General features: G+C 41.8%; 1 protein-coding gene across 3 annotated transcripts in view; it reads left to right on the top strand.

Annotated features, from left to right (window-relative positions):
• LOC117423074 (ras-related protein Rab-37-like) overlaps positions 1-14,643 on the top strand; it is a 103,825-nt gene extending 89,182 nt beyond the window's left edge. The window contains exons 3-9 of one of the 3 annotated variants that reach the window (XM_034038486.3): positions 3,748-3,789; positions 4,240-4,306; positions 5,209-5,261; positions 5,613-5,678; positions 13,853-13,909; positions 14,057-14,133; positions 14,382-14,643. In XM_034038486.3, coding sequence (XP_033894377.1) covers positions 3,748-3,789; positions 4,240-4,306; positions 5,209-5,261; positions 5,613-5,678; positions 13,853-13,909; positions 14,057-14,133; positions 14,382-14,487 — 468 coding nt within the window. In that variant the 3' untranslated portion in view covers positions 14,488-14,643. The remainder of the gene's footprint in view (positions 1-3,747; positions 3,790-4,239; positions 4,307-5,208; positions 5,262-5,612; positions 5,679-13,852; positions 13,910-14,056; positions 14,134-14,381) is intronic. The other 2 variants (XM_034038484.3, XM_034038487.2) reach the window with 2 other exon arrangements.
• The last annotated feature ends 904 nt before the right edge of the window (positions 14,644-15,547 follow it).

The raw sequence follows: 15,547 nt of genomic DNA, 5'->3' as shown, positions 1-15,547 counted from the left end.
GGTCGGGTCAGGCTTGGATCTAGTTTTAAGTTTAGGCCCGAGTAGACCTCTAGTCTGCAGGTATTAATGGCTCATATGGACTAGTACTGTTTTGTTAAAGTTTAAAAGATAATAATGGGGCATACCATAAACTATCAAGGTTTGTATGGCAACATGAAGCTGAAAACCAGTCCGTGTCTGTTATCCCATTGTGATTTTTGTGATTTTTGCTTTGAAAATGCTTACATATGGGGCAAGAGCATTGCAGGATATACAAGCATGTTTACTCAAGTTGTTTGTACTTTTGTAATCTAAACTTAATAATGGTGGGGAAGTTCAACCTTATCTCTATGGTACTAAGATCAGCAGACCTCTTGAATACACTATTTACAAAAAGAAACCATGCCCTCGGCTTCTGTCATTACTGCCCTGCCCTGCCCTGCCCTGCCCTGCCCTACCCTGCCCTAAAAGCTCAACAGGTGTGATACCATGACAAACACCTAGACCTACACACCTGATACTAGCACACAGCACTGCTGAGTGTATACTAGTTATATATGATATACCAGCACAAAGAGCAAATGCACGGTGGGGGCAAGGAAGGAACTGATGACATCACAAATAGGATCAACCTCTGTATCCCAGGGAACTGTTTTTAATATATGAGGCCATTAGCTGTTAGTAAATGGGATGTGTTGTTGACATGCTTATCTCATTTCAAGGGTGTCCTGCCTTCGCAGAGTCAGATTTGTAAGTGCTATCAGCATCATCCATTAATACCAGTCGCAGTCAGCCTTCATGGCAAAAATATTTCCTGGGGTGTATAAAAAGTGCTTGTGAGCCAGCTAACACTATGTAACACAATTTTTGTTCCTGGGTAGTAAGTGTTATTTCCTAATTGCTTATGCCTCAAAAGTATAGAAAATGGCTATTATTCCCTACAAACTTTGCTTTTGTGACCAGGACAGTGATATTTTGAAATTTACCTATTTCCAATGAGAAAATGGGCGAATTTGTGTCTTTTCGTTCACATGAAGTCAGAAAAAAAACAACATATGAATCCAAATTAACATGTATTTATACTAAAGTAATACAGAAATGACTACAAAAGATTTAGAAGTGAGTAGTTTTTCGAGATTTACGATTATACTGTAAATCACTTTCACGAATCAGCCCTCAAATGTAGTCTCCCATCATGTTCTCGTTATACTGTCCTTGGTAGCGGCGTTCAAAGTCCAGTATATGTGGTGGAAGCATTCGCCTTGCTCTTCCGAGTACGCTCCCATGTTCTCCTTGAATTTATCAAGATGAGCATCAAGGATATGGACTTGGAGGGACATCCTACAGCCCATTGTGCCGTAGTTCTCCACCAGAGTCTCAACCAGCTCCTTTTCGGCCTTGTGATTGCCCAGGAAGCCCCGAACCACTGCGACAAAGCTGTTCCAAGCTGCTTTCTCCTTACTAGTGAGCTTCTTGGGGAATTCATTGCACTCCAGGAACTTCTGTGCTCCGACGAAGACACCGGCTTTGACCTTTGCCTGAGACAGCTTAGGGAAGGTACTTGAAAGCTGCCGACTCCTTATCTAGAGCTCTGACAAATTGTTTCATAAGGCCCAATTTGATGTGCAGTGATGGCATCAGCACCTTACAGGGGTCCACCAGTGGCTCCCACTTAACGTTGTTCCTCCCCACAGAGAACTCGGTCCGCTGTGGCCAGTCCCGCCTGTGGTAGTGCGCCTTGGTGTCCCTGCTGTCCCAAAGGCAAAGATAGCAGGGAAACTTGGTAAAACCGCCTTGGAGACCCATCAGGAATGCCACCATTTTGAAGTCTCCTCTGACCTCCCAGCCGTACTCATCATACTTCAAGGTGTCCAGCAAGGTCTTGATGCTGTTGTAATCATCTTTGAGGTGCACCGAGTGAGCCAGGGGAAGAGATGGGTACTTGTTACCATTATGGAGCAGCACGGCTTTGAGGCTCCTGGATGAGCTGTCAATGAAGAGGCGCCACTCATTCTGGTTACAGGCGATTCCGATTGCCTCGAACAGACTGGTCACATTGTGGCAGAAGCAGAGCCCATCTTGACGGGTGAAGAAGCTGGAAAAAGGTTGGTGACGCTTCCTCTGATCTGCGACTTGCACACTTTCATCCAACAAGTTCCACTGCTTGAGCCTAGACGTCAAAAGCTTGGCATTGGACTTTGTGAGACCAAGATCTCTAATCAAGTCGTTGAGGTCTTTTTGGTTGGGGTAGTATGGGTTTCTCTCCTCAGCTCCACCTCTGAAATTGTCATCTGGATCTACAACGTCTTCTTCACTCTCTGACTTGCTGCTCTCTTTTAAAGACGGTTGCTCTCTCTCCGGAGGAGTGGGTACGGGGAGCTCATGGTAGTGTGGCACCGGGGCGATGGATGAAGGAAGGTCCGGATACGTGGTAGCAGGTGCATTCTTGCCAGTCCGACGTTTGGAAGGGTCCACCATGCAGAAGTAGCAGTTGCTTGAGTGGTCAGTGGGTTCCCGCCAAATTCTTGGGATAGCGAACTTCATGGCTCTCTTTTCCCCTCTGTACCATCCTACAAAAATACATTTATTTCACCCATGACTAATGTGTAAGAGATTATCGCAACATTTTTCATATATGATATATTTTTTCAATAACATTGAAAATTGTAAAACATTTTAAAATTAAAAACTTTTACAATTTTAAAAATTTTAACAAATTTTATAACATAAAATTCCGAGCAACAATTGTCCATCTTACCTTCCAGAGTTTTTTTGCAGTGCTCGCAGGTGAAATAAGGTGCCCAGGGTTTGTCTTGATCCCCGACAGGCATGCCGAAATATGCCTTGTAGGCCTCACACATCTTAGCAGATGCTTCCACGGAGTACTTTTTCGCTCTTGTCTTGATAAATTGGCCGCAGACATAGCAAAATGCGTCTGCCGGATGCTTGCAGCCTCTTGATGCCATCTCAGAAAAATGCAGATATGTATCCACTTAGGCAACTGGAACTAAACTGAACTGGTGGGCTTAAGGCCCCTGTATTTATACTACTATTCATATTACTGGAAAGTTCTAGAAAGTTCTAGAGGTTACTCCAAGTTTACTCAGCACTGAATCTATCTGGAATGTTCTGGAAAATAGGTACATTTCAAAATATCACTGTCCTGGTCACAAAAGCAAAGTTTGTGGGGAAGAATAGCCATTTTCTATACTTTTGAGGCATAAGCAATTAGGAAATAACACATACTACCCAGGAACAAAAAAAAAAAAAAAAAATTTGTTACACGGTGTAATCAATATTATAACTAAATGTCAACAAGCCATCACAACCCCAAATAATCTACTAAATCTTCAAGTCCTGTTTCATCACATGAAACAAGACACAGGTCCTTTAACCCTGTTGAGCAGCTCATCAGCAGACCAAATGGGTGGTAATCAAAGGAATGTACAGCAGAAGAACCAAGCCCTAATTACTGACAAATACTGTTTAAATCTAGCCTTGTGTTGAAATGTGATGCTTTTTGTGCTTGTTTCTGAGAAAGATCATGTTTACTCTGATTTAACTTACACTTAAAGGCATGCGTTATTTTTTCATGGAGTATTCTGGTAACATGCTGTGTGTGAATGGTTTGATAGGAGATATAGTAGGAGGCAGTGGTACTTTGTGACTGATCTGGGAATACATATCAGTTGATATAGATAATAGAATAAGAGCTGAAATAAATAATCTCACATAGTAAACTAAACTAGATGTGTTTGCCAATTGCAGAATAAGGTGGTGGCTGTGGACTCCGTGAAGGTGAAATTACAGGTGAGCAGAGAGACTCCTTACAAAAGCACCCAGCCTTAGAGGTGCCAGTAAACCCCTGTCCAGACAAGGTATCTGCACAAGGACCTTCTCTCTAAAACATCAATAAACCCCTGTCCAGACAAGGTATGTGCACTAGGATCTTCTCTCTAAAACATCAATAAACCCCTGTCCAGACAAGGTATCTGCACAAGGACCTTCTCTCTAAAACATCAATAAGCCAGGAACATGAGCATGTATAATGTTTATATTACTAATGTGCCAGGTGTTATATTAACAAAAACAGCATTGTGTTATTATAACACTAGAACTGGGATTTTGAACGATGCGCAATATTCAGTGTTTTTAACAAAAGTGAAGCGTGCTGATGATGACCCTCCGTGCACTCCGTGGTGTTTGTTACAGTAAGCAGATTGGTTGACCCGGGCCGCTGTGTTTTTCCTCTCTCCACAGATTTGGGACACAGCCGGGCAGGAGCGGTTCCGCAGCGTCACTCATGCATACTACCGAGACGCACAAGGTACAGTAACCCTGCTGCCACGCTGCAGCCCCCTGCTGGGGAACTGCCTCAACTGCAGGGTTTGGAACCAATGAATACCTGTATTCTGTACTTGTGCATGAAGTTATCCTCAATGAATGCCTGTATTCTGTACTTGTGCGTGAAGTTATCCTCAATGAATGCCTGTATTCTGTACTTGTGCATGCAATACTCAATGAGCACCCTTATGCATGCTGTATATGAGCATGAAGTACTCCTCAGTATATGTCAGTGTTGCAGGAAATTATCTACAAACTGCTATAGCATTATTAAAACTGTCAATCACTTCTCCATGTAGATCTGACATGTGCAGATGTTAACGTGTGTTCATTTTTATTATGGTATCTGGTCCCATAGCAGACTCTTGCCTTGCCTGCCTTTCTTTTGGGTTGTCTTGAGAGTGAAATTGTCCAACATCTCATTTCCAGTTTTTTGTCTAGTTCCACATTTTCGGAATTGCATCAACTCTGTTACCTTTAGTTTGATACCAAAAAAGCTTTTGTTGCCAGGAGGGTGCATTTCTGGTTTCAGCCCATAATGAGTGGCATGCTTTTAACCCCAACGCCACGGCTGAGATGAATTGGCATAGGAAGGGAATAGTCTACCTGAAACTACATACCTGACCTGCAAACCAAGGACTGTCCTTATGATAGTATTCAACCAGATATTAGTTTTAATATACAAACGTGTGCGTGGCCGGTAGGATTTATAGAATTATAACAAAAGTAATGAAGCCCTACTCACTGAGACGTTTCTTGCACAAGAGCTTGCTTTTCTGTTTCTGTTTGTATGTCTTTATGCATGAGTGCAGGTGTCCTCTGTTTACCACATATATACTGTAGAGTGTTACTGCATTACAAGCTAACAGGTTGGTTTCTCTGCAGCACTACTTCTGCTGTATGACATCACCAGCAGGTCCTCCTTTGATAACATCAGGGTAAGTATAAACTAATTACAATTGAAAAGGGTCAACTCCTATATCTATATATACATATATATATATTAAAGAGATTTGTATTTATTTTCAAATCTTCCAATTGTGGACATGAACTGTCTGCTGACCCCTTGATTTATTTAAAGACACTTTGCAAATGGTCAAATAAGCCACCAGGATGTCTCTGATATTGCTATGTGATACTGATCTCAGACCCCCTAATGCAAGTCAATTGAAAGGGCTCAGCTCCGTGCTCCCAGTCCTCGGCTCTCACCCCTCCTCACTGCTGGAGGGGGACGCCTGTGTTCTGCTATGGAGATACTTACCTTCCTCTTTCTTTTTGTGGTTGCTAAGGCCTGGCTCACAGAAATACATGAGTATGCACAGCAGGATGTGGTCATCATGTTGCTCGGAAACAAGGTTAGTAGACCATCTGTTTTTCAGTTGGGGGGGGGGGGGGGGCGGGGCAGTGGTGAAACAGGGAACTAAGGTCACATGATTCAGACTCACCGATGGTTATCTAGAAGCTGTCTTCTTGTCATTGCATCCCTCACAGGTTTCTATGAAAGATGTGCAACTTGTCACACACTAACAATTATCCTTACATGGCAGTTGATTTAAATACGTCTTACCAAAACTGCGGACACAGTTGGTCTGGTTCCTATTTGTTTTCAGATATGATCACATATGCGTCTGCTCTGTGTAAACTCTGTGTAATTGGCTTGGGTGCAGCAAGTGCATTAGTGTCCACAGCAGAAAAACATTTACAACAAGGTGCTGTTACTAAAGAACGGGAAACGGATGACTGTTTAAAAGACAATAAAGTTTGGATTCCAAGGGTTTAAGGGGAAGAGTGCAGTTTTTTCTGTACTGCAAAACGGTAAACTGTACATGCGGCAGCCAATGCATATTGTTCAGAGCCCAAGTTAGGCTGAAATCACTACAGTAATGGTCCTAGTGCTTGTTAGCACAACCTACATTGTGCATATATATACAGTGCCTTGCAAAAGTATTCAGATCCCTGAACCAATTCTCTCATATTACTGAATTACAAATGGTACATTGAAATTTCGTTCTGTTTGATATTTTATTTTAAAATATTGAAACTCAAAATCAATTATTGTAAGGTGACATTGGTTTTATGTTGGGAAATATTTTTAAGAAAAATAAAAAACTGACATATCTTCCTTGCATAAGTATTCAACCCCTGTGCTGTGGAAGCTCCCAGTTTACACCGATGAAAGAAATTGCCCTAACGAGACACAATTACCTTACCATTGGCCTCCACCTGTGAACCATTAAAGTTGCTGTCACATTTTCTGGATAAAAACTCCACTGTTGAAGCATCATTGGTCAGGCTGTGAATCTGAAGGAAAATGAAGACCAAAGAGCATTCTACAGAAGTTAAAGATAAAGTAATACAAAGGCATAGATTAGGAAAAGGGTACAAAATAATATCCAAGTAATATCCAAGTGTTTGGATATCCCAGTGAGCACAGTTGGATTAATAATCAGGAAGTGGAAGCTGCATCACACCACCCAGGCACTGCCAAGAAAAGGCCGTCCCTCAAAACTCAGCGCTCAAACAAGAAGGAGACTTGTGAGAGAAGCCACAGAGAGGCCAACAATCACTTTGAAGGAGCTACAGAGTTCAGTGGCTGTGAGTGGAGTAATGGTGCACCAGTCAGCCATATCAAGAGCTCTGCATAACACTGGCCTGTATGGGAGGGTGGCAAGAAAGAAGCTTTTACTCAAAAAGTACCATCTAAAAGCACGTCTGGAGTTTGCCAGAAAGCATGAGAGTGACCCACCTGCGATGTGGGAAAAGGTTTTGTGGTCAGATGAGACCAAGAGAGAGCTTTTTGGCCAAAACTCAAAGCGCTATGTGTGGCGCAAACCTAACACTGCCCATGCCTCAAGACACACCATCCCTACAGTGAAGTATGGTGGTGGCAGCATCATGCTGTGGGGATGCTTCTCATCAGCAGGGACTGGGCATCTTGTTAAAATTGAAGGAAGAATGGATGGAGCAAAATACAGGGAAATACTGCAAGAGAACCTGCTTCAGTCCGCTAAAAAACTGAAGCTTGGGAGGAAATTCACCTTTCAGCAGGACAATGATCCCAAGCACAAGGCCAAAGCAACATTGGAGTGGCTCAAGAACAAAAAGGTGAATGTCCTACAGTGGCCCAGTCAAAGTCCTGATCTCAGTCCCATTGAGAATCTGTGGCACTATTTGAAAATTGCGGTCCACAAGCGTTGCCTAACCAACCTGAACAACCTGGAGCAAATCTGCCAAGAAGAATGGGCCAAAATCACTGTGACACTGTGTGCAAAGCTGGTACATCCTTACCCCTTAAGACTTAAAGCTGTTATTGCAGCGAAAGGTGGCTCTACCAAATATTAATGTGTGGGGGTTGAATACTTATGCAAGCAAGATATTTCAGTTTTTTATATTTCTTAAAAATATTTCCCAACATAAAACCAATGTCACCTAACAATAATTGATTTTGAGTTTCAGTGTTTTAAAATAAAATATCAAACAGAACGAAATTTCAGTGTACCATTTGTAATTCAGTAATATGAGAGAATTGGTCAGGGGTCTGAATACTTTTGCAAGGCACTGTATATATAATATGCCGGAACCATTAAAAAATATCTAAATTAGGCTGCACACTGGAGAGAGCGACGCGAGCGAAGTCCCTAAATGTCAATCCACGCCAGACACGATTTGGCAACAATCCAAAAGAGTGGAAATAAATACATGACCCTGCCCGTGCATTACTATTGGATATACTAGAGATGGGCTGTCCCATTACAAAACAGGGCTTGTTTTGATAAAAGGTTACCACCCTGACTTCCGGCAAGAGTAGAGTTATTGAACATCCCCATATATCCAGCAGTTTTATTGCTATTATATATTAGTAGTAATTGTACAGTTGTAGTCGTAGTATTTTTTTTTTTTTTTGTGGTACCAGTAGTAAGAACATAAGAACGTTTACAAACGAGAGGAGGCCATTCGGCACATCTTGCTCGTTTGGTTGTTAGTAGCTTATTGATCCCAGAATCTCATCAAGCTGCTTCTTGAAGGATCCCAGGGTGTCAGCTTCAACAACATTACTGGGGAGTTGGTTCCAGACCCTCACAATTCTCTGTGTAAAAAAGTGCCTCCTATTGTCTGTTCTGAATGCCCCTTTATCTTATCTCCATTTGTGACTCCTGGTCCTTGTTTCTTTTTCAGGTCGAAAAAGTCCCCTGGGTCGACATTGTCAATACCTTTTAGAATTTTGAATGTTTGAATCAGATCACCGCGTAGTCTTCTTTGTTCAAGACTGAACAGATTCAATTCTTTTAGCCTGTCTGCATACGACATACCTTTTAAACCCAGGATAATTCTGGTCGCTCTTCTTTGCACTCTTTCTAGAGCAGCAATATCCTTTTTGTAACGAGGTGACCAGAACTGAACACAATATTCTAGGTGAGGTCTTACTAATTGTAACATTTTAACATTACTTCCCTTGATTTAAATTCAACACTTTTCACAATATATCCGAGCATCTTGTTGGCCTTTTTTATAGCTTCCCCACATTGTCTAGATGAAGACATTTCCGAGTCAACATAAACTCCTAGGTCTTTTTCATAGATTCCTTCTTCAATTTCAGTATCTCCCATATTATATTTATAATGCACATTTTTATTGCCTGCATGCAGTACCTTATACTTTCCTCTATTAAATTTCATTTGCCTTGAGAACATTTCACATTGATAAAATAGAACCTGTTTCTATATATTTTTTTTTTATTGTCGTGAAGACCAATCAGAAGCAAGGTTAACACCCTTGACACACGTCAAACACACGCCTCAAAACACATGTTCTGAACTTCACTTACATCGCTCGCTGCTAGTGTGGAGACTCCCATTTGACTCCAGTGACGTCTGAATTATTTGCTCACGTCCAGTGTGGATACAGCCTTAGATGCAACATCTACATATACATATCCAAACAGAGAACCAGCCCCCTCAGCCTCACCTCTCTTTGCTTGGGGGGCCAGTGCTATGCGCTGATTGATTGATTTCCTGACTTTTCAGTTGGGAAAGTAAACCATGGGCTGACTGTGCAGTTACCATTACCAAGGTGGGTAGGCCTTTCACTTTTCCTTTCATACAGACAACACATTTCCTCTATTGGGACTGTTGGGTAAAGGGTGCCCTCTGCTGGTACTTGGTAGTCAGTGCAGGCAGTGACTGTTTTCTCTCCACAGCCTGGAGAGACGGGCTGGTTTGTAGTCAGTGCAGACAGTGACTCAGCCTGGAGAGACGGGCTGGTTTGTAGTCAGTGCAGACAGTGACTCAGCCTGGAGAGACCGGCTGGTTTGTAGTCAGTGCAGACAGTGACTCAGCCTGGAGAGACCGGCTGGTTTGTAGTCGATGCAGACAGTGACTCAGCCTGGAGAGACCGGCTGGTTTACAGACCCCAGTCAGCACCTTGTATGAGAAATCAGCCAAATATCTCTGTCACCTTTTCACTTAGTTTTGTTTTCAAAGTACACAATGGTTTCATTTATATGTGTTTGGTATTGTGGTGGATTTTGAAGTGTGGAAAGCACAAGACAATGAATCTGATTGCTGTTACTTTATTTTGCAAGCCCTCCTCTCACTCCCACTGATTGGTTACGTAATATAATAAAGCTTTCTCTTTTTTTATTTATTTTATACAAAAACTAAGAACATAAGAAAGTTTACAAACGAGAGGAGGCCATTCAGCCCATCTTGCTCGTTTGGTTGTTAGTAGCTTATTGATCCCAGAATCTCATCAAGCAGCATCTTGAAGGATCCCAGGGTGTCATCTTCAACAACATTACTGGGGAGTTGGTTTCATACCCTCACAATTCTCTGTGTAAAAAAGTGCCTCCTATTTTCTGTTCTGAATGCCCCTTTATCTAATCTCCATTTGTGACCCCTGGTCCTTGTTTCTTTTTTCAGGTAAAACAAGTCCCCTGGGTCGACATTGTCTATACCTTTTAGGATTTTGAGTGCTTGAATCAGATCACCGCGTAGTCTTCTTTGTTCAAGACTGAATAGATTCAATTCTTTTAGCCTGTCTGCATACGACATGCCTTTTAAACCCGGGATAATTCTAGTTGCTCTTCTTTGCACTCTTTCTAGAGCAGCAATATCCTTTTTTAACGAGGTGACCAGAACTGAACACAATATTCTAGGTGAGGTCTTACTAATGCATTGTAAAGTTTTAATCTTACTTCCCTTGATTTAAATTCAACACTTCTCACAATATATCCGAGCATCTTGTTGGCCTTTTTTTATACCTTCCCCACATTGTCTAGATGAAGACATTTCTGAGTCAACATAAACTCCTAGGTCTTTTTCATAGTTCCCTTCTTCAATTTCAGTATCTCCCATATGACATTTATAATGCACATTTTTATTGCCTGCGTGCAATACTTTACATTTTTCTCTATTAAATTTCATTTGCCATTTGTCTGCCCAGTTCTGAATGCTGTCTAGATCATTTTGAATGACCTTTGCTGCTGAAACAGTGTTTGCCACTCCTCCTATTTTTGTGTCGTCTGCAAATTTAACAAGTTTGCTTACTATACCAGAATCTAAATCATTAATGTAGATTAGGAATAGCAGAGGACCTAATACTGATCCCTGTGGTACACCACTGGTTACCTCGCTCCATTTTGAGGTTTCTCCTCTAATCAGTACTTTCTGTTTTCTACCTGTTAACCACTCCCTAATCCATGTGCATGCATTTCCTTGAATCCCTACTGCGTTCAGTTTGAGAATTAATCTTTTATGCGGGACTTTGTCAAAAGCTTTCTGGAAATCTAAATAAACCATGTCGTATGCTTTGCAATTATCCATTGTCGATGTTGCATCCTCAAAAAAATCAAGCAGGTTAGTTAGACACGATCTCCCTTTCTTAAAACCATGCTGACTGTCTCCCAGGATACTGTTACCATATAGGTAATTTTCCATTTTAGATCTTATTGTAGTTTCCATAAGTTTCCATATAGTAGAATAATAGGCTTATTGGTCTGTAATTACCTGGTTCGGTTTTGTCTCCCTTTCTGTGGATCGGTATTATGTTTGCAATTTTCCAGTTTGTCGGTACAACCCCTGTGTGACGAGACTGTTGCATGATCTTGGTTAGTGGTTAGTAAATAACATCTTCCATTTCTTTGAGTACTATTGGGAGGATCTCATCCGGCCCAGGGGATTTGTTTATTTTAGGAGCTCCTAGTCCCTTTAACACTTCTGCCTCTGTTGTGCTAAAGTTATTTAAAACTGGATAAAAACAGGTTGACATGTGGGGCATGTTGTCCGTGTCCTCCTTTGTAAAAACCTGTGAAAAGTATTAATATATTTGCTATTTTTTTTTTCTTCATCTATGATTTTGCCATTTGTGTCTCTTAAACATTTAACCTCCTCTTTGAATGTTCTCTTGCTGTTATAATATTGGAAAAACATTTTGGAATTGGTTTTAACCCCCTTAGCAATATTGATTTCTATCTCTCTCTTGGCCTTTCTAACTTCCTTTTGATTTGTGTTTGCAGTTCCAAGTACTCTTTCTGTGTACTTTGTTTTTAGTCCCTTTTAAACGCTCTGTAAAGTGCCTTTTTTCACTGCATATTTTTTTTAATTGATCTGTTAAACCATTTTGGCCATATTGTTTTAGATTTAGATTTGTCTACTTTTGGGATATAATTGTTTTGTGCCTCTAGTACTACATTTTTAAAAAACAGCCATCCTTTTTCTGTGGATGTTTTCTCTATTTTACTCCAATCTCCTTCTGTTAGTCTCTGTTTCATACCTTCATAGTTTGCTTTTCTAAAATTGTAAACCTTAGCTTTAGTCATTACTTTTGGGGTTTCAAAAAACACTTCAAATGAGACCATGTTGTGGTCCGAGTTTGCCAATGGCTCTCTGACCTCTGTTTTAGTTATTCTGTCTTCGTTATTTGAAAGGACTAAATCAAGGCATGCCTCCCTTTTAGTCTGTGCCTTGACAAATTGCGTTAGGAAGCAGCCATTTGTCATTTCCACCATTTCAATTTAATCTGTCATGCTCCCCATCGGGTTCTCCCATTTTATATGGGGGAAGTTGAAATCCCCCATTAGTATGGCTTCTCCTTTTCTACACGCATTTCTTATGTCATTGTATAACAGATTATTTAGTTTGGCGTCTGAATTTGGCGGTCTATAGCATGGTCCTATTATTATGCCCTTTGAATTTTTGTCCATTATTCTGACCCATATTGATTTGCCGTTTGTTTTCTTTATCCAGATTTAACACCTGGGCTTCAAGACTATTTCTTATGTATAGCGCTACCCCTCCGCCTCTTCTGTCCTGCCTGTCTTTCCTATACAGTGTGTACCCACTAATATTATATTCGTCTCCATCACTCTCAGACAACCAAGTTTCTGTAACACCTATCACATCGTAGTTACTTGTTAGTGCAGTAGCTTCAAGTTCTAACATTTTGTTTCTGAGACTTCTAGCATTAAGATAAATACATTTAATAGCTGTCTTAGCTGAGTTGTTGCTTTGGTTTGATGTGGTCTCCCTTCTGTTTTTTTGTTTTCTCCCCCCTTCCTTTCTAGTTTAAATGCTTCTGGACCTCCTGAAGGATTCTTTCTCTGAGTAGATTGGTTCCCTTTCTGTTTAAGTGCAGTCCGTCCCGCCTATATAGATAGTCCTTGTTGTAGAATGTGCTCCAATGTTCAAGAAAGGTGAAGCTTTCCTGTGTGCACCACTATTTTAGCCATGCATTTTGATTTTGTATTTCCAGCTGTCCATATGGTCCTTTGCAAGGTGCCGGCAGTATCCCAGAAAATAGTTTTGGTCTTGTCTTTTAATTTCCTACTTAGCTCTCTGAATTTATTTTGCAGGGATCTTGGCCTGTCTCTTCCAATATTGTTTGTACCAATGTGGATGACTACTACCGGGTTGTCTCCTGTTCGTTCTAGTAGCCTGTCCACGTTCTCAGTGGTGTGCTTGACAGAGGCTCCTGGAAGGCAGCACACTGTTGTAGTGAGAGGGTCAAAACTGCAAACTGATCTTGCTGTGTTTCTCAATATGGAGTCCCCAACAATCATGACCTCCCTTCTTTTTGCTGCCTGGAGGGTCCTGGATGTTGATCATTTTGTTCTCTTGATGTTGGTTTTGGTCATCGAAATTTTGTAGTGTCTCAAATTTGTTGGTTCACTTACAAGGCAGTTCAATTTTAAGTGTAACTAAATAAACTTCTTAGTACAGCAGACAATCTTTTGAAAGAAGTTTGAGTCAAAACTTTTGTCTACTAAAAGTTTCACTCTGGTTGTAAAGTGAATATTGTATTCTGTTTAAGTATGAAGACTAATATAGTAATATTCAGTATGTGTGAAAGCTATGAGTGGGATCCCTCCCTACATGTTCACATTGTAGCACTGACTGTTTCTTTCTCTTTCCCTCTCCCTCCTTTCTCTCCCTCTCCCCCTCCCTCTCCTTCCCTCTCTCTCTCTCCCTCCCTCTCTCCCCCTCCCCCTCTCTCTCCTTCCCTCTCTCCCTCTCCCTCCCTTTCTCTCTCACAGTCAGACATGAGCAGTGAGCGAGTGATCAAGCGGGAGGAAGGAGAGAAGCTGGCCAGGGTAAGTGAGTCTTCTTTGCATGAAAGGCTTGCAATAGAATTGCATACATATTATTTGTTGAAATTTGATTATCCAGTGCCTGGTCCCAATTAGTTTGGATTCCAGGTCTGCTTGCTCTAACCCTGCTGCTGTTGAATGGCTTTGTAGGAGTATGGAGTTCCCTTCATGGAGACGAGTGCCAAAACAGGAGTGAACGTCGAACTGGCTTTTCTTGCAGTCGCAAAGTAAGTGAAACAAAGGAAAGCTTCAACAATGTCAACTTTTGTACGTGTATATGTTTTGTCATATACCTTTCTACATGCTGTGGAGGTACATGTCAAGGTTTTTACTATCTGTAAATCTGTAAAGTCCTGATTGTATCCATTACGGTGGATATGGACTGCACTGTGAAGTCCTGATTGTATCCATTACGGTGGATATGGACTGCACTGTACAGTGTGACCCTTGTGTCTGTTTTCTTTTTCATCCCTAGGGAATTGAAACACAGATGTGTGCAGCAGCCGAACGAGCCCAGCTTCCACATCCACGACTACATTGAGTCACAGAAGAAGACGACGAGCTGCTGTGGGTTCATGTAGCACAGGCCTGCATTAAGAGAGCCTGTCCGACGGCATGCTCAGAGAGATCTTACAGGGGCCTGGCTGTGCTGTATGAGGGCAGTGCATGAGGAGGAGAGAGGGGGATATGTGCCATACTGTTTGTGGAAGGGGAGGGTCCTGTTCAATAATGGGAGGTGGGGGGGGGGGGGGGGAGGGGGGAATGCAGAATTTGAAGTTCACAATCGGATATTCTCTGGAGATAAATATTGTGGCTGAAATGACTAACCCTTTTTAATGTTTTTTTTGCTTGTAATGAGATTTTTACTTGGCACTTGGCCTGCTATTTCTAACAATAATTGCACATTACTTCTTGAAAAGCAGGCACACACACACACACACACACAGTGCACACGGCTGGTAACATTGATCCTTCCCTGGACTGTTCCCAACAGGGTAGCCTAAAATACTTCCTGCTTCCTCGTGTGTTCTGTCTTCAGGAAAGACCAACTACTGCTCTTAAAGCCAATCAGGAGAGAAGGAGTGGGGCTCACAGTTCTCATGAAATGTGTTCACTGCCACGGCTATGCCTGGATCCATGGAGGAGTGGGGTGGTTCGGGCGAGTTCAGGTTTTTCATTGGTTCATCTGTCTGACATTGCTGGGATCCTTGAAAGATTTCTTTGCTTTGTCTTGTGCGGTGGATCATTCATCCAGGTTCAGTAAAGATGGCAACCTTGTCTGTACACCCCATCTTCACAGCACACAGATAGTGGGGAACTGTATTGTGAATCTGCAGCATGACTATTGTAACACTGCTTTCTCTCTGAGCATGATCACAGCAATGGCTCAGGACAGTATTTCCCGAGGGATGAGGGTGGCTAACGGGTCCACTGGTGGATTGCCATTGCACTCATGCTTGTCTTTCCCTTTCTGTTATTAGGTGTGATCTGCAATGATTGTTGTTTTATTGTACAGCGCAGTACAAAGTGAGGCCACATGGGGTTCAGTGTGTCTTTGTGATAGCTCCAGTATGGGATGATTCAATAAGAGCTGGAGCATGTACTGTACTGTACTGTACTGTACTCTACTGTACTGTCCTG

The sequence above is a fragment of the Acipenser ruthenus genome, chromosome 17 (genome assembly GCF_902713425.1).
Source record: "Acipenser ruthenus chromosome 17, fAciRut3.2 maternal haplotype, whole genome shotgun sequence".
NCBI lineage: Eukaryota > Metazoa > Chordata > Actinopteri > Acipenseriformes > Acipenseridae > Acipenser > Acipenser ruthenus.
This window is presented reverse-complemented; position numbering and strand designations above follow the sequence as displayed.